Source organism: Glycine soja, chromosome 11, assembly GCF_004193775.1.
Source record: "Glycine soja cultivar W05 chromosome 11, ASM419377v2, whole genome shotgun sequence".
NCBI lineage: Eukaryota > Viridiplantae > Streptophyta > Magnoliopsida > Fabales > Fabaceae > Glycine > Glycine soja.
Genome location: NC_041012.1, coordinates 9,016,119 through 9,037,615, shown reverse-complemented (window position 1 = coordinate 9,037,615; position 21,497 = coordinate 9,016,119). Strand labels below are relative to the sequence as shown.

The following is a 21,497-nucleotide window of genomic DNA, read 5'->3' as shown; positions in this document are numbered from 1 at the left end:
TGTAGATGTACGTGTGCTGCCCGCAAGAGCTTCACTGTAGATGTTTGGGACAGTTTATAATATAAAATTTCAGCTATTTTTTTATAGAAAATAAGTCGTTTCTAAAATAAGTTGGATGTCTGGAATTCTAAATTAAATTTAGAAAAAAAATTCTTTGAAAATTTGTAGCTTATAAGTATTTTCTAACAGTTTATTTTTCCTTTCAGATATTTTTATACTATTTTACTATATAAAAGGTGATTTTTTTGTTGCATCCAAATGAAATTAATTATTTTCGAGCCAATTTTCAACAAAATTATCCAAACAAAAATTGATTATAATTATAATCAATTATAAGAATAATCAAGTATACATATAATCAATTATTGAAATAATCTAATTTTCCCAGCCCAAACACATTCTTAAACACGATCAAGGTTATCCATTGCATGTTTCAATTTATATAACTAGTACAACTGCATGTATTTTCAAGATGTATATCTCATGTTGAACTTATAACTTATAAGCAAATACTACTACACCCAAATAAAAAGTAAAATAAAAGGCATACAGAATATTGTTTACAAAAGTTTCATCTTATATATGCATGGGGCCTCTTAATTTGCGATCTACATTTAACTCTGGCCACAACAGAAGCGAGTTTGAGTAGGTTTTGGCGGCTGCATTCAACGATAATTGAAGCAAAGGTAGCTACATTATGGATTTATAGAACAAAAATAGCATTTACTAACTCGTTCATTAAAACAGGTGTTAAAGAGGAAAATGAAAATTTTGATTTTATATAGTTCGGAACACTTTCAGGAAGCTCCATAGCTAATCAGTCCTTAGGTCTTTTAAGTAGTATAATATCATAGTTATAAGGAAATGGTATAGTTAGCGAAGTGGGTAGTACAATGGAAAAAGTAGTACTAGATCACACACATGGACAAACGGACATGAGCATAAACAAACTGATGCAATAGTTGCAAGGCTAAAATGAAGAGTTGTACGCAATTCGTCCCCTATTTGGCCTTTCCTTCAATGGCTTTAAGTTGTCCTCCTATGCCCTCCAAACGCCCATATCTGCAAGGGCCAAGTAGTTAGCAAATATATTCAGTGAACAAGAGCTATCTAAATTCAACAAACCACTTTTAGAAATCAACACATAACTCAGATAATACCGTATCCAGTAGAATCGGTGGCATCCACATTGACACTCTGGATACAATTGACATAACGCATAATGGTTATGTGAGGGTAGGATAATCCTAGAACAAAATGTTCTATTGGCATTACTAATTACTAATTAAGATACTTGTATGGCCGTGTTCACTTCTGGAAGTTACAAACACATTAAAATCGATATAGTGTCAGGCCCTTTACATTTCTAAAGGAATCATGTTTTGATGTTCCAACTCTCTGTTGTGCTTGTTAGATTTCTATAACCGTATAAGCAATCTGTCAACATGTAGCTTTATTCTGTGTGTGTGGGCGGGAGGTAATTCCTAATTATTTAAAGTTTAAACCATGGAGGAATTAAGGCTTATAAATTCAGTTGCTTCGATGTTATCTAGTGACTAATAAGACAAATATCAACCAAGTACAAGCTAATTTCAAAACCGGTAACCCAACCGTGTATCACATAACCTAAAGAGTTATTCAATGAGGGCAAAATGCTCACCTTTAAGTTTGTGTCCCAACTTCCTGTACACAAGGCACTTCCATCAGCTGACAAACCTAAACAGCTGATCCTGTCCTCATGAGAGTCTTGGAGAGATCCTATATTCAGTACCACCTGCAAAGAAGCAAACATATGTTCTGTTAAAAAACTAAGCCAACTTCAATCATAGTGCAACCAGAAAAAATGGAACCTGAAGTTGTTGTATGTTTCGCTAGAGCACCAAGTACCTTTGCCAATAAAGTGTCCCAGACATAGCAATCTCCATTTGTGTATCCAGCAAAGAGAAGTCTTCCTGAAGCGGAGAATGCAATGGAAGTCACAGGTGGGATCTCATTGTCACTGTGCTGCTGATAATAAACTTGAAGTTGGTGCCCAGTCCTAATGTCAAATAATCTGCAGGTTCCATCATCTGAACCAGTTCCAAATCTATTTCCATCAGGAAAGAATTTGACTGCATTAACATCTCCCTCATGCCCATGAAATGTCCGCACTGCTCGACTTGCCACGCGAGTATCCCACAATCGAGCAGTTGCATCACAAGAACCAGATACAAACATTCTCGAGTTGGATCCATTAATGGAGATACTGGGAGAGGACAAAGCGATAGTATATTTCTAAGAAAAGATTTATACTAACAAATAATATTGAAAAGAAACACGCGTTGATTACCAACCAGATTTCATAATTTATGTTTGTAGAAAGAAAGTTTTAAATTTATGCAGATGTTTTGCATTATGAAGCTAAAGTGGCCATTCTTTTGCAGATTAATTTTTTCAACAAATCAAAAGCAACAAGAGTAAGTTACTATCGCCTCCCTTTTATTTCGCATTAACTGCACATTTTTTATTTTTGGATAAGCTAAATTATTTGTTAAAAGCTAAGTGAGAGCATAAGAGATGCTCACTTAGCAGAACAGAACAAACTGAAGGTACAATGTGGATTCCCAACCTACCAAAATCCTACTCAAGTCTAAGTGCAAAAGCATCAGCTGCATAGATTGCTAGGAGTTGGAACAGAATGGGAGGGGAAATTTGTTAGCAACAAATACAGCAGTTAGTTCATTAAAGGGCATCAATTACACAAATAGGGGGAAGAAGGAGATGCAGACAATTAGCAAGTTCGTAAGAAAGGGAAAACCCTTGGAGGAGAATTCTTTCTCTTTGTTTCTGTTCAATTTCATTCAATCAACAGAGTTATTCATTGGGTTCCTAACACAGACATCCATTTATTATGAAAGCAGGCAAATACCTCCATTGAATTTACAGCAATGCTGAAACTAAATCCAATAAACTATTATGTCTAACAGATTGTTTAACTAATACATTATCATGAATGTCTCATGATTAAATCCTACCCTTTCCGAGACTTATATAACAAGAAAAAGGGACAAGAGGCATGATTAAACACTAAGAACATTCAAATCTGCTGCACCGCCAGATGAATGTATTCTTACCTTTTTTCCCTCAACTGAAAGGTTGAACAGTGTAGGAATAATATTTGACTATAAAACAAACTTCCTTGATCTGACAAATCTACTAGTCTTGCCAGCATTTTGGAGTTAGTTGTAAAGTTTTGTTTTGCAAATACAGTAAGTTCTTTTTGTAGGTTTGCATAATAGATGGGAGGTAGGCATAGTAACACAAAATACAAAGGAGGAGATAACAATTTACTCAAACAACAAACATTGGTTCAAACTAATTCAGCAAACAACTAACATACCTAAGTACATCTGCAGTATGTCCAGACTGAAACTCTCCTCCAAAGACAGATGTTTTAAGGCCAGTAGTAATATCCCATAAAACACATGTCTGATCACCAGAACCAGTAATTAAATGAGTATCTTCATCTGGAACATACTGACAAGAGGAAACATACCCCTTATGTCCACTAAGCATCCGGGAAACAGGTAGATTCCCATCCTTGTCAGTTGGCGAATTAAGATTGAAAATAGAACAAACACTGTCCAGACCACCACATGCAACAGACTGACCAGTTGGTGAAAAAGCACAGGTCATGACCCATGCACAAGGTAGCTTTATGGCATGAATTTTCTGCCTAGTTAGAGCATTCCACACTATTAATCGCCCATCTTGAGATGCACTAACAATCTGACTTTTTTCAGAAGTCCAATCCAATGAATACACCTGTAAATTTGAAATGAACCCCAAGTCAACCTAAAATATGCAACTTTGACGATTAGAAGAAATCTACAACGATTGCTAAAGTAGTATATCAAAAGCATGATGATTGCTTTGCCGCTGCTATGTAAGACAGAATAAGATGATCTCACAAGTTACGACTAGGGTGGACAAAAAGAAAGCTAGATATCACTTAAGATTTCAAACTGACCAATATTCATGACATTCAAGACATCATTCAGAACTGAAAACACAATGGCAAATGCAAAGGAGTCGTTTCACAAGTTATAGTACTAATTCCTGTTTGGATAAGCTTCTTCATAAACACTTATAGAAGAAGATAAGAAGGAAAAATGAATATCAGCTTCTCCCATAAGCTAATTTGTAGAAGCTCTCTCATTTTAACTTCTCCAGAAGCTAATTTTAAGTTATGCATAAGCTAGTTTTAGCTAATGGGATAAGTTTATTTAATTTCTTCTGCTTATTTTCTTCTCCTATGAAATTTTTTTATCTACACAGGACCTAAGTTTTTTTTAAAATTATTATTATTCATAGGAAGGAATGGAGGGCAGTGTCACAGGATTTATAATAACTCATGCATCCTGCTCAACCAACTGAGCTAGACCCCTTAATGGACCTAAGTTTTTGATTAGGTAATGCCATATTTCCATAATCATTTAACGACCTAAGAACGTATAAGTGATAAGCCTCAGCTATTGTGGTGCTCTTAACCAAGTTTAGAGACCAAAATTGAGAACAAGTAAGGCAAGCAAAACATGTCACAAAAAAGAGGGAACAAGGAAGGGTACCTTTCCCGTGTGACCCTGCAAGGTTCTACAGCAAACCAGATCCGTAGGTCCAAAGGTCACAGGCGTTCTACCCTGAGACCTTGCATACCCAGAAACTGAAACAACGACGACTTCAATCAGCAAGATCTAAGACCAATCATTAGCTATGCTACCTACTACTTCAACCTAAAAAATAATCCCAAAACAATAAAAGAAGAAAAAAGAGAGGTTATATATACTATCTGTGTCGAGCAACGAAAGGCGCTTCTGCTTTAAACGGTGTCTGAGATTGTTGACGGTGTCGGTGGCAGCAGAGTGACGCTCCTTGAGCTCCGTAACAGACATTTGGGCCCCGTAACGTAACAGATTATTATGGTATTATTATTAAGGAAGAAAGGAAGAGCATTGTGATTTGTGAGTGAGATGAATTAAAAGGTGAATGAATTGTGAGATGTTGTTCAAAGAGAGGAAGAAGAACTGAACAACACCAACAACAAGAAGAAGAACAAGTTAAGTTGTTTCTGACTTTCTGACGCTGCCATATGCGAATGCCAACTCTTCTACACACGGCCCCACTTTTCTCCATCTGTCTTTCTCACAATTTTCCACTTTAACTTCTCAAATCCTCTCATTTGATGCCCAAAGCCCATAAATATTCCAATTTCTCTAACTATGCTCCACAAGTGTATTTTTTTAAGGAGAAATTTAAAATTTTGAGAAATTTTAAATTTTAAGAATTTTAAATATTTTAATTTAAATTTTTTTATTTTTAAAATTTTGTGTTTGGATAAAAAAAGTTAAAATTATAAGAGTGAAAAAAATGAATGAAAAAAAAAAGATATGATTGGTATACTATTTATACATGTTCCTCTACGTTCTCATCAAAATTCCAGATTTTTAGTTGTTTAAAATTCTGTTTTAAAATTTCAAAATTTTAAATTCTTCGTAGAAAAACATTCAAACAATGAATTCTTGATTACAAAAACTTAAATTCTCTAATAAATTACTTTTCTCAATTAAAATTCTTTATCCAACCATACTCTAAATTCATTCCAGATCAAAGATATAAAATTTAATTTATAAAAATGTAAAAAGTAAAATAAATTTATTTTACTCATAACTTTCATCTATTAATATTAGAAAAACTACCTGCATGAATAAAAATATTATAAAATATGATTGACATGTGATATTATTAACTAAATTGCCTTAATATAAACTGAATCTATATATGTAAACATAACGATTAAAGTTATTAATAAATATGTTTCCAAATTTAATAAATTATTATTAACATTTTTTTCTTTAAAAATATAACTTAATGATAAATATATCTATTAAATATATAAATCTAGGAATATATTTATTAATAATTCTTTAATCCTTATCTCCACATGAGTATCAATTTCCTGCGTGTGTGTCACATGGGCATGACTTTAAATTTTGTTTTTTAATTTTTCAGAAACAACTTATCATCTCATATAATTTCAAATATCAAATTGACTATTTACTCCTCCCATAAAAAACTCTACTCTTGGACGAAGTCTTTTTTTTTTTTCTTTTCTCTTTTCATATTAATATAAACATAATACTTTTTCGATCCTCTTTTAATCATGATTTAAACCTTGATTGTTGATATTAGACTAGTCCTTACTTTCACTAAATCTAACCTCTTGATTTTACATTATTGTATTTACTAGCAGGACTTCAAACTTTAATTTGCCATAACCTTTTCTAACATTAACATTATAAATAATAATGAATTTTATAACCTTTTCTATAGTAAGAAATTATAGCTTGAAGAATTTAAATTATTATAAATCGTCCACTTTCTTGTGCGAATTTGAGCTGAATCTAATAAATTAAACCAATGTATTAATTCAATGACAGAAATTCATTAACTAAGCCTCATAAGACATGTACTAAGGATGAACTCCAATAAAAATGCAAAGTATTGAATCATGATTATAAAAACCGTTAGAGATAGTGATTTTGATAGTTATTCAACAAGACATTTCTCACATCATATCAAGTAAGAAATATTAAAATGATTAAATCAAGAATAACATACATAGACTTTTTAAGATGTAAGGTAAAGTCTCTTTTTTTTTTTTTGAATCCCTTAAATTTATATTTTGTATATTCTTATTGAGAGTTGAAATCATCATAAATACATCATCAAAGTCGTCATTTTACAAAAAATAAATAATTCCAATATTTCACTTACAAAAATTGGTGCCGGTCAAATATCAAAGAATAGCATGTTCAACTTGGTTCCAAGCCAGTGTTCTTATGAAACCAACTTAACCGAAAAAAAAACAGGAGGTTAGAGTGATATTTCTGTCGTTGACTTTTTTCCTTTTACCCTTTACCCTCCATCCTCCAATTCGAAACACAAATTTTTGTGATATACATGCAATTTTGCCACTTAAGCATGATTTTTCTTTAAAGAAAAATTACTGAATAAACTAAGACGCGAGAAAGGTGATATACTTTAACTTTAATTACCATTGCCTCGTCTCAACTCTCATTCTAAATGCCAAAAAATAAACCTACCGTTTTAGGAGCTGACCTTGGAATTGTCTCCTCCACATTAGTATATTTTATTTATTGTTTTCAACATCAGCAAAAGACAAAATTCCTTGGTGGACAATGAGCTTCATTATTGTTAGCTCAAAGTTTGACCATGTAAAATTTAAGCAATTAATTAAAGATGAAGTGAAGTGGTAGAAGAAGGTATACACATTTGCAAAAATAAAAAACATATTTCCATTGCCGGGAATCGAACCCGGGTCTCCTGGGTGAAAGCCAGATATCCTAACCGCTGGACGACAATGGAACCTAATACTTGACGTAATTAATATATAAACTTAAAGTTTTCAATACATAATTAATATATAGACTTAATTTCACTTTTAATTTTTGACCGTTATTTTCTTTTTTGAATTTTAAAATAATTAATTAACACGGTTAAAATTCCCAAATACTTTATTTCAAGAAAAAACACTAAAAAAACTCATCTTTCCCTGTTCATCTTCTTCTTCAACCACATCCGCAACACCACCAGATCTGAGATTCGTCCCAAAGGAACTCTATTCCTCAGTCCGAAGCATGTTAACCGAGCTCAACAATGGCACCGACAACAACCTCAACGAAATCAAAATGGGTAACAAAAAACAAAAAATTATCACAATAAAGATCTGCAAGTTAAAACCACTGCAAAAAATAAAAAAAATCAACGATCTGGTGGGAGCACGCGGTGGTCGTGGCTTCGCAAGCGATTGGGTTGCTGGCGGCGTACAGTGGTCATGGCGCGGTGCGGCGCGGCGATGGGAGGATGCACTACTATTGCACTTCTTTCTCCCTCTTTTTTCTTCTTCGCTATACCCTTTTTTCATGGGTATTATATGCTTCGCTAAACTTCTGTTTTAGTGTTGTGGGGTTTGATGTGTTGAGTAGGTGAGGATTAGCTGCGCGGGTCACTTCCACCATCCACCATGCTTAAGAATGAGGGTGTTGCTGCCTTCCATAATTGGATGTTGTTTATTTTTCTTCTGAATTTTTTAGTTTGATTATCAGGGATTTGGATATGAGTTGTGTATTTTTTACAAATTATAATTATTACAGTGGCACAGTTAAAAATCGTTATGATATTTAAATCATCTTTATAGTTGAATGATTTTTTATGAAAATATTATAACATATAATGAAGGTTTTTAACTATTTATATTAAATTAATTTTTTCAAAATTTAAATATTAACGAAAGACTAATGAAATAATCATAAAACATAATTGATCAAGAGACATTAATCCTGATATATATGTCTGCATGCAATATCTAACCAACTATTTTAATGTATGTTTTGCTTTGTTTGATAAAGATTGCTGCATTTTTATTTTAGCTTTTGTTTTCAGAGAAGCAACTTTAGGGGGAAAAAATCTTCCCATATAAGCTTTTAGAAGATGTGGTAGATTTAAATGATATTAGTATTGTAGTTTCCTTCAAAAAGAAAATATTGTCGTTGCTTTTAGGTAAACCAGCAAATGATCAAATATGCACTTTGATTCTGTTTCGCTTTTCTCCTTTTTCATTGTGTGATGTTTCCCTGGACTTTCGTAGCATTTACCTCCATGGAAGTTTCCCTTTAAACCTTTGAAAGAAAAATATTCCCTTGATAATACAAGGCTAACTAGAGGCAGAAAAAAGATCAAAAATCTTTGATTGCATTTTCAAAGGTGTTTGGTGATTAATAAAGTGTCAACTGTCAACTCTAAAATTGCTTGAGCGCGAGGATTTTGGACTTGGATTGTCAAGATGTTATTAATTTGTTAATCAGTCTATTAATGTAACTCCAGATTTTGTTTCTAGTGTTCTCGGAACAGATTGAATAATATTCACAATTCAAAAACAACAAAACAAAAATTAAGGGGATATTAAGTTTATACGAGTTTATAAAGGATCTTTTTATATGAATTTTATAAAGGATTTGATTTGCAGAGCAAAAAAAAGATAAAGAATGTGTTTTCAATATAAAAAACGAGATTATTAGTATATGTTTGGATTTTAATTTAGAATGCTCAAAAATAAAACTTTTACTTTCAAAGTAATATTTTTTTTCTCAAAAAAATATATTTTTTTCTTTTTTCGTTTTGTATATTAGTAATCAAAATTTTTCATTAAAATTCGCAAAAACACTTTCTCAACTTCTATCTAAACATAATTTTACTTTACTTTCTAAAATGAATTCGACACTTTAGAAGAGTAAGATAATTTACAACTTCCTTAAATTATTTCTAATATTGATATAATATAATCAAAATAAACTCTTTTTAATGTTTCCAATAAATTTCATTTCAGAGTTAACATAAAAATCCTCATGCGATCATAGATTATTGAATAAACAACACGTGTGTGCCCTTTTGTGCAGAGGCTGGAGAATGGCAGAAACAATACTATTCCACGCACAACATTATAGCCAAAGTCACACACCCATAGGAAACATTCCAGCACAATGACATTTGGTAAGAATAAGATGTAACCAGAGCATTTAATTGAATAAATAGGAGGTTTGGATCACAAGAGAATTGAAGGGAACACGACTGTGAATTGTGACGTTAAAAGTAGCTGATACCATGCACGAATGAACGTGGATTGGCATCCATTTACAATTGATTGATTCGTAAATAAAAGAGGGCATATGAGAGCCTTATCCCTTAATTTAATTCTAGTACAAATGATTTTTTTAGTTGACATCAAGTTGAAGCCTTTTCAGGTGCTCCTACTGGGATAAAAACAAGCATTGTAACCTACAAAGAGAAGGAAAATCAAGTTAGATAGCTAACAGAATAAAACCTGTAAGACAGGAATCTACATGTATACCAACGGTTAGAATCAAGTTGTGTGCATGGCATTTGTAAGTGGGTATATAAGATTATAAATTGCTTCATAGACAAAGATTTCTGAAAAAAAAGGGGGTGTTTAGAAATTAATTAAACTTACTTGGATTTTGGGTTGTAAGCATAGCTGTTTGAGAGAAATCACAGTTCTGTGGATTTCTGCCAACCTTCTGGTAGTAGAGATTCATAGCAAAGGCAGCATGAGATGTTACTGTGTTAGGTTCATAACAAGCACCTCATTGTTGAATTGGACCACAATCTACAACTTGGCTACCACAAATATAATCAATATTTGCCTGCAATTGAGCCTCGGCCACTTCTACTTTTGGGATGCACCATTGTGCTCCCGTTACAGGAGTAGTTGTTGGATTCTGTGGACAGACAAATTAAGGAAACTAGTTAGGGTATGTTTGAATTTCCGGATGAGAGGGTTCCAAAATTACATTTGAGAGTAAAATGAATTTTCTGTCATATTTGGTTATCCCTCAAAAGTAAGTTTGATGATAAACTTTTGCTTTAAAACTAAGTTTGAAAAAAGTAAAACTTGAGATACTTGAGTTTACAAACTTAAGTTGGTAAACTCTAACCCAAAGATGCACTTAGATGTTACTAAAAATCATTTGAACGAAGTTGTTTCTTAAATATCAACATATTACTATGCATGTGCCTTATCCATGAATAGTAGCAAATTAGCAATTTGTTCACCGTGTAGCTAAAGCTTGACATGTCTAGGCCAACATCATATGCCATGGTGAGATCAGTTTTGAAGAGACCAAATGGTCGCTCAGAAGCTGGACCTTGTTTCAAATCCTCATCATAGAGCGCAAAAATGAACGTGTCCACAGATTTCCCAGGCATCAAAGGAGTGCACCAATGATCTAAGGTGTGCAATGAGGTTCCCGTTAAAAGCCCTGGCATTTTCAACACTTGCTGTCCCCACGAGAGGGCCATCCTGTCTCACCAATCACAATCCCATTACCGCTCAAAGCAGCGTGCACAGCATCCACCCATATATGCTCAAGGAGATATAAGTTGAGTCAGATGATTAAGGGAGAAAATGTCGTAGGATCGATTATAATTACACCATGTTTAATTACTTCTAAATTGTGCTAGTTATACAAGTCATACGATGAGAATTGCAAACCATGTTATAGATATAGCTGCATCTGAGTTTAACATGAGATGATGAATTTTTTTTTAATTAAAGTCCATCTAAAATAGTTAGCATTAGGTTGCAAAAAGTTGTGAATGTAAGTAAGAGTAGTATTAGGAAGAACCACTATAATAACAGAAACAGAAAAGTGAGCAAAAGCATACAGAATAAAAAGATGTGTGACAACGTGAGTGGGAGCTCTCAACCTCTGTTTGTGGTATTATCAAAAGATCCGTCAAAAGGTCGAATGAAATGTGTTAGAAACTATATTTTACATAAATAATGGTTTAAATAAATATTTTTAGTTTGAATAAATAATGGTTTAAATAAATATTTTTAGTTTGACATTAACACAATTTAATAAAATTAATTAGTTTCTAAATAAGCGTAAAACTATTTTTTTTTCTTATAATAGAGATTGGAGGAGTAAAATATAACATTTTTTTTCATAATTAAAATATAATATTTTTAATTATTAACTATTGTTGTTCGCTGATTATAGTATTGGATTATTATAAATTTTTATTTAAAAAAAATTCTTATCTATATAATCCACATATTAAAATATTAATGATGAACAATAGTTAAAACACGTAACAAATCAATAATTAATGTTACTCTTTGTTCTCCACATTACACTGCCACCATTCGCGCCAGCGCCAACGCACACTCCTAAGTTCTAATTAGTATATTCTTTCAAGTTTCTAACACATTTTGTTACTAATGTAAAATATAGTTTATTCGACATAGTATTAATAGTTATTTATAAATTTTTTTATTTCACTTCTATCAATTTTTCTTCTTTTTCTCTCCCTTTCTTTTTATATTCTCTATCTTCTTTCCATCCATACCCGGATACCCCAAAAAAATAAGGAATTAATACGTTAAACACTTTCTTAACTATATGTATCACACCAAAATAATAAATAGTAATAATGATAAGTGAAAAATAATTAAGAAAAAAGGACAGACAGATGCAAGGCAAACGTTAAATTTGGAGTTTCTAAAAAGTAAAAATCACAGATGTCTTTAAATTGACGAGAGATTGTTGAGTATACCTGTATTAATTATTAGATATCCTTAGCGTTAATAGCATGCTATTCTGTACTTAAAATCAAAATTTTAAGTATAGGTATATATGGACATATTTATATAACTATTCCCTTTGAAAGTTACAGTAATTGAGGGTTTAAAATTATGAGCAAAATTTGTACGGTTATATATATATGCGCAGCATGCAAAATGTTAAAATTTAAAAAACTTAAAATTGTGTATATTTTTTAAAATTATAAATACTAGTAGTATTCAGGGGAACGTGAAACGGAGAAAATGTGAAATTCTGCAGACAGAATGACAAGGACTAGAAGCGGTGAGGACTTTATTTTCCAAAGGTGATAAAAAAAAGATATTTGGAATTGGTGAGTTTTCATTTTTTTTCGTTGGTTTCGCAGAAGTTATAACTTTTGGTCCCCAAAAGAAAAAATAAACAAAAGAAGATAAACTGTAATGTTCATAAAGACAATTTTCTTAGCAAATAACAAGAGTAAAAAGAGTCCTGAAATAAAAATAAGAAAAAAGTGCCAAGATACAGATACAAATATGTTTTAGCCGCATCTAAATAAGTGACATGGATCTTACGTTTTTAGTTTTAATATGTGAGAAGAATTTTCAAGCAACTTTTACGTTTAAATGTTAGAACAATAATTCACAGCTAGTTAACATCATAAAAACTAAATAACATGAATGAAGAATGGATTCTAAAAATATCTAAATCATAAAATATTTTAAGATTCATTAATTAATTATGTCAAAAAGTAATCCCTCAATACTCAATTATAAGCAAAATTAATTAATTTTTGTGCTAATTAAAATTTTTTAGTTAATAATAGTATCATTTAATTTTACTAATCACATAAAAAATAATTTTTTTACCTTCTTTGAAAATAGAAAAATAAAATTTTTCCCTAAAGTATCATTTAAATGGAACTTGATATAAAAAAATTTACCTCAGCAAAAACTTACTTATTTATTCATTTAATGAATAATAATATGAGCAAAAAAATATAGTGAGAAACTTACCTCAGCTAGCAAGTTGCTCGAATCAAAGGGAATAAGGGATGCTGAAAGCCACTTTATTCTTATTCCCCTGCTTACCAGTACAAATAATACATAATGTCATTACTCTATTTTAACTAAATAGTTTACAATATATAAGTTTTAAGCATGTATCATCAATGTAAAAATTGTTCATTAATACAAATTTATTTTTCATATAACTTTTTAAATAGTTATCATAAATACCAACAAATTTAAAATATAGGATATTTTATAATTAAATAATAGTGTAAAAAAGCTTTATGTTATAAATAGATGTATTATTTATTCTTATACTATATTGTATCCTATACAGTATCGCCATTTAATTATAACTATCTCATGAATACTAATGATGCATTCACTTTGACATTTTATAAATTAGCACATCGAATATTTGTAGATCTCTGTTAAAGCTATAATATTAAAATACGTCTCTTTCTTATTGTTCTAATTAAAGGTTTTGTTTTTGAATCTGCTGTAACCCTCCCCAGCTCAAAAAAAAAGAAAAAAAAAGAAACATTACTTCTTGAATTACAATTTATTTTTATTTTTATTTTTAATTAGATCGAATAATTATTGATAATTAAAAAAAAAACTCAACAATTAGATATAGGACCGAGTTTTTTGTTTTTCTTCTTCAATAAGTTTATAGTTCAATCAGACCATCTTATTCTTTAAGATTTAGACACAATGTTAATATTATAAATTCATAGCCACTGCTATCCAATGCCTGCATTTTCAATATAATCGAGAGGAAAACTCTAGCCATAGTGATAGTTAATTGTACTAAAATAAGGGAAAATAACAAACATGAGTATTGATATATTTTTAGCAACAAATATTGCTATCATAACACAGACAACGACTATATATGTGGTTCTGTTCTTCATGGAATCATAGAAATATGTTAGTTCTGGAGCAGCAGGTCACCGAATAACTAATTATCAGTCATACAAATATGTTATAACTAATTATGTCAGATTCTATAATTGTTTTTAATGTGGATCAGTTACATGGAGTCTTCCCCTCTCAGTCTCTCATTTTCTTTCCTTCTACTCCCCTTGGTTTTCGATCTCTACACTAATTACTTAGTATTAGGCTTGGAATTACGTTGAGCTGAATCAAATTAGGCTTAAATATCAAGCTCAACCCTAAAAAAATAAATAACTATGGTTCATTACGAAAGTGAACTCGTTCTCCCGATCGACTTGACTTAGCTGGTGAATATATATATATAATCCCACGCATCACACGCACGTCTTTACACAAATAGAGAGGAAGAATAGAAAATTCGTTAACAACAAGTGTAAGTATTGTACACTGAAAGTAGTCATTTCTTTTTATAAAACGTGGTATTTAATTTTATAAGTATTGTAAATAATATATTACACTAAACACTAAAATAAACTAAATATGCTGAAATATTAATTAATTTAAATTGTATAAAATTTAATAAAATTGATATATTTTGGATATTTTTTTTAATTTTATTGTTAAATCCATAAAACTACCATTTATGAAAATTTATTGTATGGTATAATAAGAATGAAAAGCTTAAATTTAGTTTGAATCTTAATTTACCTTTTGGTCCTATTTCTTATTTTAGAGTTTCTCTTTTCTGCAAAAAAGAAATCAGGTTAAACATAATTTCAAAAGAGTTCTCAAAAGTAAAAATAACTTGTCGAACAAAACTACAATAAAATAAAGATTAAAGGTAATTAAAGAACTTTGTACTTTTAATTAATACAAGAAAAGCTAAAAATAAAACAAGTCTAAACACCATCTTATTTATTTATCTTATCAACCCTATATCTTGTATTATAAATTATAGGATTCAGCTCCTCTAAAATCAACAATTCACTTTAAAAGGTAAAAGTAAATTATCTCAGTTGTTTGATGAGAATATCAATGGTTAATACTATGTACACATACATAATAAATCATAGATGTCTTCAAATATTGTCTTTTTTATGCAAAAAAATCATATTATGTACACATACATAATAAATTATAAATGGCTTAAAATATTATCCTTTAATTTTCTAATAATAACTAAGATGAAGATCACTTACTTTATTTATTCTTATTTTAGAAAAATCAAATCTTAAATTATAATTAAATTTCTCACACAAATATCTTCCTCAAGCTAAATAAATTTACGTAACCCTCCTTTTAAATATTTAACATAATTATATATTTAACACTTGAATTCAAAATCATTAATTAAAGTTAAATAATTCCACAAGTTGATTAACGAACTTGAGGATGCCAAATCTCTTATTATTTGAAAGTACATTTCACATTCTACTTTCTCAAATAGAAAAAGAAAAACTCTCAACATCAAAATACTTTCTTTTTTATTTTTATCTATATACATAATAATAGTCTTAACTGACTATTTATTTTCATTTAAAATAACCTTATAATATTATTTGAACTGTTTATTATAAATTTAATATATGTTACTAATTATATAAAATAAATATTTATCTTATATAATAGTCGTACTAAAATACTAATATATCTTAAATTATTGAATTGAGAGATATTCAGCCATGATTAGCTTTCAAGTTAGCCGAATTTTTTTTTCAGATAAATACTATAATTAAATTTGAGTTTTGTCATCATATTACATGTATAAGATATTGATCAACATCTCTTCAAGAGAGAGAGATTGACCAACATGTAAGCAGAAGCCAAAAAAGTCCACAACTCGTTTCATTTTCTCATTACAGACTGGGAGGACTAATCGATTCAAAAAACAGATACACAAATATCTTTCCGAATGCACCGAGTACATCATCATTGCTCTATCCTCAAATATGCAAAAGCACCAGAATCAAACCAGCATGTTCAGACAAATGTAAGGGTCCTCTGAAAGCTAAAAAAACCAATTGCATAATGCAACTTAGGACAAAAAGACGCTCAACCAGAAGCAAACTACTAAAAAAAATCGTATGGATGATTCCAATGGTTCAATAAACCCATGGAAAAATCACAAGCATAAGCAGCAAGTATACGGTAAACCTATATATGACTGTGTTTGTAAATGAATTAACGAAACAACATACTGAAGCCACTCCCACGGTATTCCAAAATGATTTAAAGATGAATAGAAACTCCAAATTGGCAATCAATTTAACCTCCAGAATGAGCAGCAGGTGTCGTTTCAAAGTGCCCATTCTTGAACAAATGAATGTATTGTTGTGGCAAAGAATGCTCCACCTGAAACAGAATTGGTTAAAATTTGGAATTTTTATCACTTGACTTGGTCCACTAATAATATCTAACCAAAGATCATGCATCCAATTTTACATTTTTAGGAATACTAAGCCAGTAAGCCACGTATAATTTTACAATGTTTTAAATAAGATTCTAAATATAGATGGATTTCATCCACTGCTGTATGAGACATGGAGATAAGAAAACACATTCAGATTGCACACGGTACTTAGGTGGGAAGCAAAACATCTTCTGAAAGTAGTCAATCCCGTGCTATTATGGTGGTCCTTTCTTATTTCTTCACACTTTACAGGTCTGCATTCCTTTTTTCTGTGTACCATTTCTGTTCTTATAGTGGGAAAAGGCTTCATTGTTGTGGTCTGTTCTTTCTACTTCCTTCATACCTCACAGTTCACATTCTCCTAATTTTTATCTAATGCATTCTGATTTTTTATATTAATTTCACCATCATCTTTCATTTTAACTTCATTCCTATGTTCCTCATTACTCCTAGATTGATGGTGATTGTGTGAATAAACTATGACCAATTATTTATCATGAATTTCTTTGATATTATTTTTTTGGAGTAAATATGTGGGGTATTGATTATTCAGTTTGTATTATAATATTTAACCAAGCAGAGATCCTACTTTCTGCTATCCCATAATAGCATTTTTGGGCTGGCCGCTACACTCTGTTACTCTAAGTTGTACTAAACAACATCAATGTCAATAGTGATAACAAAAACATACTCTAATATTCAATTTTCACTGGTTAAAATATCAAAATTATCTACAAGAAATTAGGGGGAAATAAGAGAAGGAAGGCTCTTTAAATGAATTTTTGTTTAGATGACGAGGAACCAAACTTTTCAGTATAAAAAAATAGAAAAGGAAGTAAGACCAAAAAAACATACCCAATCACCATCCGGATCAGCACCAGGAACCATTACATTGATCTCGCTTGACTTTGCTGTAGTTATGGATGCTTCTAAGGAGTCTTTACTCAGATATAGCTGGCAGCCAGAAGTGTTGTCCACTGAAATTGTAGGAGCTGCACCCTGTGATTAGTAAAAGCAAGCATGAGTTCAACAAAATCAGATTTGACATATCAAGTATTCATTGAGTATTAATATTAAACTTTTATCCTATGCATCTCACCAGTTATATCATTAGTAAGATCAGTAAAGCTATTAATATATTTCTTGGGCAGAATAATATCATATTCATCCCAACAGCATTGGAAGTTGTTGTGGAGTAAGGGGAAAAAATGGAGGATGGAGTCTAGGTACCTGGCATTGAACCTCAACCCCATTACTGTTTACAATCTCACATGCTGCAACAACATCCTACATTTTAAAGCAGAAATGAATTTGAATCTTAGTAAGAATTGATTTCATCATCTAATCTAGTATTATTAAATATCAAATTCTCATGTCTCACAAACCTTAAATACAACTCCCATCTTTGTGCATTTGTCAATAGTTATATTGTTGACCTTGCCTGCAAATTGTTTAGAAGTGATTTAGCCAATTGTAGCCTTTTGACCAAGTGAAAAGTTGGATGGCAAATAGGAGAAGAAAAGAAAGAACTACCTGAAATTTGCAAAACAGAGTTTTTGCATCCATAAATATATACAGACTGCTTTGAATCACAATCTTCAATCACCAAGTCTTTCTTCTCAATTTGATTCTCAACAACCCATCTGCAGTGGTAGAGATTAGGTTAGGGAGATGGAATAGTGAAATCACTGGCATTGACTTATATATATATAGTAACTGCAACTCAAACACACATATAAACATACTTGCGACCCATTTGAAGTTCAAATTTTGGAGGTCCTGCTTTAGAAAACACGCGTGAACTTGCCGGAGTTTCTTTTTCAATAGCACCAACAACTCCAGTTCTATCGGTGCGATTCTTAGTCTTCATATCATTCGTAACCTTTTTCAAACCTATTAGATAAAGTTTATAATTCATAAATGCTGAACATTTCCTGAACTGATTTATAAAGTTTATAATCAAGAACGTAAGAGTAAGAATAATCTACCTGAAGTGACATTTCCAGAACTGATTTGTTGAAAAACAGCAGACATCCCCTCTTTAGGCTTAGAAGATGAAGCCTGAGATGATTCAGAACTAAAGAGAGAAGCAGATGGAGGGGGAGGTGCAGCAGGAGCAGAAGCTTTTGATGGAGCAAATATTTTTCCTGTTGGACTCCAAACAGGGCCTAAAGGATGAAAGCTCTTGACATAATCTCTCAATCCAGGGAGATACAACTCTTTAAGAGCTTTGGCCCACTCAACATGATTTGGATCTTTGTTTCTGTACTCTACAAGCACCTAAGCATTATTACAATAAAAGTAAGGAAAATTCATTATCCTTTACTAATGAAATAGCAGGCAATATGAGATAGGGAAGTGCAACAAAAAGTCTAGGAGGCTAGTGCAAGATCAATACACAGCATTCCATATGTAAATGTTGATCCATTTAAAATCAAATTACTTAGCCTAAGCACATAAGCATTAAGGTTGTTAATCATAATTCATTTCCTTTCTCATCCATTAAGTTGATGGAACTCAATAAACCTATGCATTTTAAAAATGAAAAATGCAAGGATATACTACAAATTGATAAAATTATCAACGAAGATCACTTGTGGGGACTCCTTTATATTTTCCTCCTAAATGTGAAGGGGAGAGGACCATCATGAAAGTTATCCAAGAAAAATTAACAAGATTCTGGCAGGTGTCAAGAATACCTTGTTGCTGTAAAACTCAGCCATTTGCCAACTTTCTTCCACATGCGCAATTGGCATGCTCATACCTTGAAAAAACAGAAGAAACATAAGACACTGAATGATAAAGATTCATCCAATAAAAGAGTCATTCATCACTTACCACAATCCTTCCCTGTATATGCAATCCATGCTAAAGCCGAGAGACTATCAGCAGCAGCCTTTAAGTGATTAAAAAAATCAGATCTCCTTCCTTCTGTCAATTTGGTAGCTTTTGTGATCACTTCGTTCAATGGTTTCAGAAATTCAGACAACCCAGCAAGGTTAGGCTTCTGCACAAAGAAGGATGACAAGACATATTAACACAGCATTTACAAACACTAGGGAATAGTCCACAACAACAACAACAACGCCTTATCCCACTAGGTGGGGTCGGCTACATGGATCAACTTCCGCCATAATGTTCTATCAAGTACCATACTTCTATCCAAATCATTAAGTTCGAGATCCTTTTTGATAACCTCTCTTATAGTCTTTTTGGGTCTTCCTCTGCCTCGAATTGTTTGCCTTCTCTCCATCACACTAGGGAATAGTCCAAAAAAAATAAAACCTTAGAGCATGAGCAACTATATGTCCTCTCTTTTCTAACTAAATTTGATTTGTCTAAGCCATAAACAGTCTAGCCATTCTTTTATAGCAATCCAGACTAGTCCTACAAGGCAACATCATGCATTTTTCAAAAATTGATTATCACAACTGATTATCACAAGTTTTGAGACTCTAGAATTGATTCTCCTGGCTGAGAAAGTTCTGTTGCTTTCCTGATACTTGAAGCTGTGTCAATTAGTTTAACATAGATACCCCTAACATCAATTTCAGCAGCAGTGACATCAACATTTTACAATGCCCACACAATCCCAATTTTGAAATCAAAATTTCCAACATTGTTTCTCTTATCATTACTTTATTTTTTCTACAATTTAACACAAATAGACATGTTGTTCATCCATTAAGAGCAACACAAAATTAACGGCAAAATTACACAAGCATGAAAGAATAAAAGGATTACTTCCAAAAAGACAGCAACTTTAACTGCATAAAAAAACTATGCTCAGTTAGTCTATTTTGGATTCTACCTAGCAACTGACATGGCCATTTCTTTAACTCCTCTTTCATTCATCTGAGCAAGCAACTGATTCCCAATTTGGCTTCACAAGTTATGTTATATCCAAAACCAAAAACCAGCGATACATGGAACCTCCACCTTTTGTCAAAAACATGCATCGAATCCACACAATCCACAACAACAACCACAGATTTAAGTTTAAATACATATAAAAAATTCCGAAAAAAATAAATAAATAAATCAGACCAAGCATGCCATGCCACGACATTCTATTCAATCGGTAACAGACTCTATTCCAGAACCATTACCAAAGTAGCTAGTAGCCTAGTACACGCACTACAATATCATTACTATTTTTTTTTACACAGCAATATCATCATCATATTCATATGCAATGCAACAATTCAAATCCGTTAATCCCGCAGCAAAACGAACATTCCTCGCGACACGGAAACCGAGAATGGGAGCAATGACGAACCTGAGTCTGTCTGAGCTTAATCAGAAGCTCTTTCTGAACATTGAAAGCTTCCTGCACCAGTTTGGTGACATCCAAGACTTGACCACCGATAACCTCGGCAGCGCCGGAAACCCTACCGACGTACTGGTCGATCAGATCGGCGAAGGCGACGATGGAGGGATCGAGCGCCGCATCGGGAGCGTCGGCGCCGCCGGATTGTGTGGCGGAGGGGTGGAATCCGGCGGATAGCGACTCCAAGCGCGACACCGCAGATTCTAAGCGCTGTATGAGCTTCTCGTCCATGGCTAGAAGAAGAAATGAATGACACAGATCTGATACCAGATATGAGATGATGGAACCGTTAACCCTTTTAAAAAAGAAAAATGATAAAATAATGCGAAAAGAGAGGGGAATGAAATTAAAAGGAGGGAATTTATGGCCCCCACGTGTCATTTTCTTTAGCCCAATCTTTTTGAGATAAGTGATGAATAATCATAAACCGAAAAGGGTAATAACACTTTCTATTTCTATTAGTATAACTACTCATTGCTAATTATTAATTATTAATCTCAGGTGTCACTTTTAATTAATGGATGTGGTATATAATTTTGTAATTTTTAATAAATTTTAATTTGATAATTATATTGGAAAATATGTTGATAATACTCTTCTATTAAATAAGTATTAACATTTGATAACACGTTTTTTAATTTATCTTATTT

General features: G+C 31.9%; 2 protein-coding genes, 1 non-coding gene and 1 pseudogene across 3 annotated transcripts; all 4 read right to left on the bottom strand.

The window, feature by feature from the left end:
• Window positions 1-738: 738 nt before the first annotated feature.
• Window positions 739-5,133, bottom strand: LOC114376470 (guanine nucleotide-binding protein subunit beta-1-like). The gene is made up of 6 exons (XM_028334610.1): window positions 4,826-5,133; window positions 4,608-4,702; window positions 3,380-3,804; window positions 1,888-2,245; window positions 1,661-1,774; window positions 739-1,062 (listed from the first exon to the last, which is right to left on the bottom strand). The coding sequence occupies exons 1-6, from the start codon at window positions 4,929-4,931 to the stop codon at window positions 1,027-1,029; spliced, it is 1,134 nt and encodes a 377-aa protein (XP_028190411.1). The 5' UTR covers window positions 4,932-5,133; the 3' UTR covers window positions 739-1,026.
• A 2,220-nt stretch (window positions 5,134-7,353) lies between these two features.
• On the bottom strand, window positions 7,354-7,425 carry TRNAE-UUC. The gene has a single exon. It is a non-coding gene; the product is annotated as a tRNA-Glu (tRNA).
• A 2,431-nt stretch (window positions 7,426-9,856) lies between these two features.
• Window positions 9,857-13,556, bottom strand: LOC114376998 (annotated as a pseudogene).
• A 2,364-nt stretch (window positions 13,557-15,920) lies between these two features.
• Window positions 15,921-21,156, bottom strand: LOC114374252 (cyclase-associated protein 1-like). The gene is made up of 10 exons (XM_028331876.1): window positions 20,797-21,156; window positions 19,356-19,524; window positions 19,217-19,281; window positions 18,506-18,797; window positions 18,263-18,410; window positions 18,051-18,160; window positions 17,903-17,958; window positions 17,748-17,804; window positions 17,373-17,516; window positions 15,921-16,459 (listed from the first exon to the last, which is right to left on the bottom strand). Exons 1-10 carry the CDS (start codon window positions 21,076-21,078, stop codon window positions 16,373-16,375), a joined length of 1,410 nt encoding a protein of 469 aa, XP_028187677.1. The 5' UTR covers window positions 21,079-21,156; the 3' UTR covers window positions 15,921-16,372.
• Window positions 21,157-21,497: the final 341 nt, after the last annotated feature.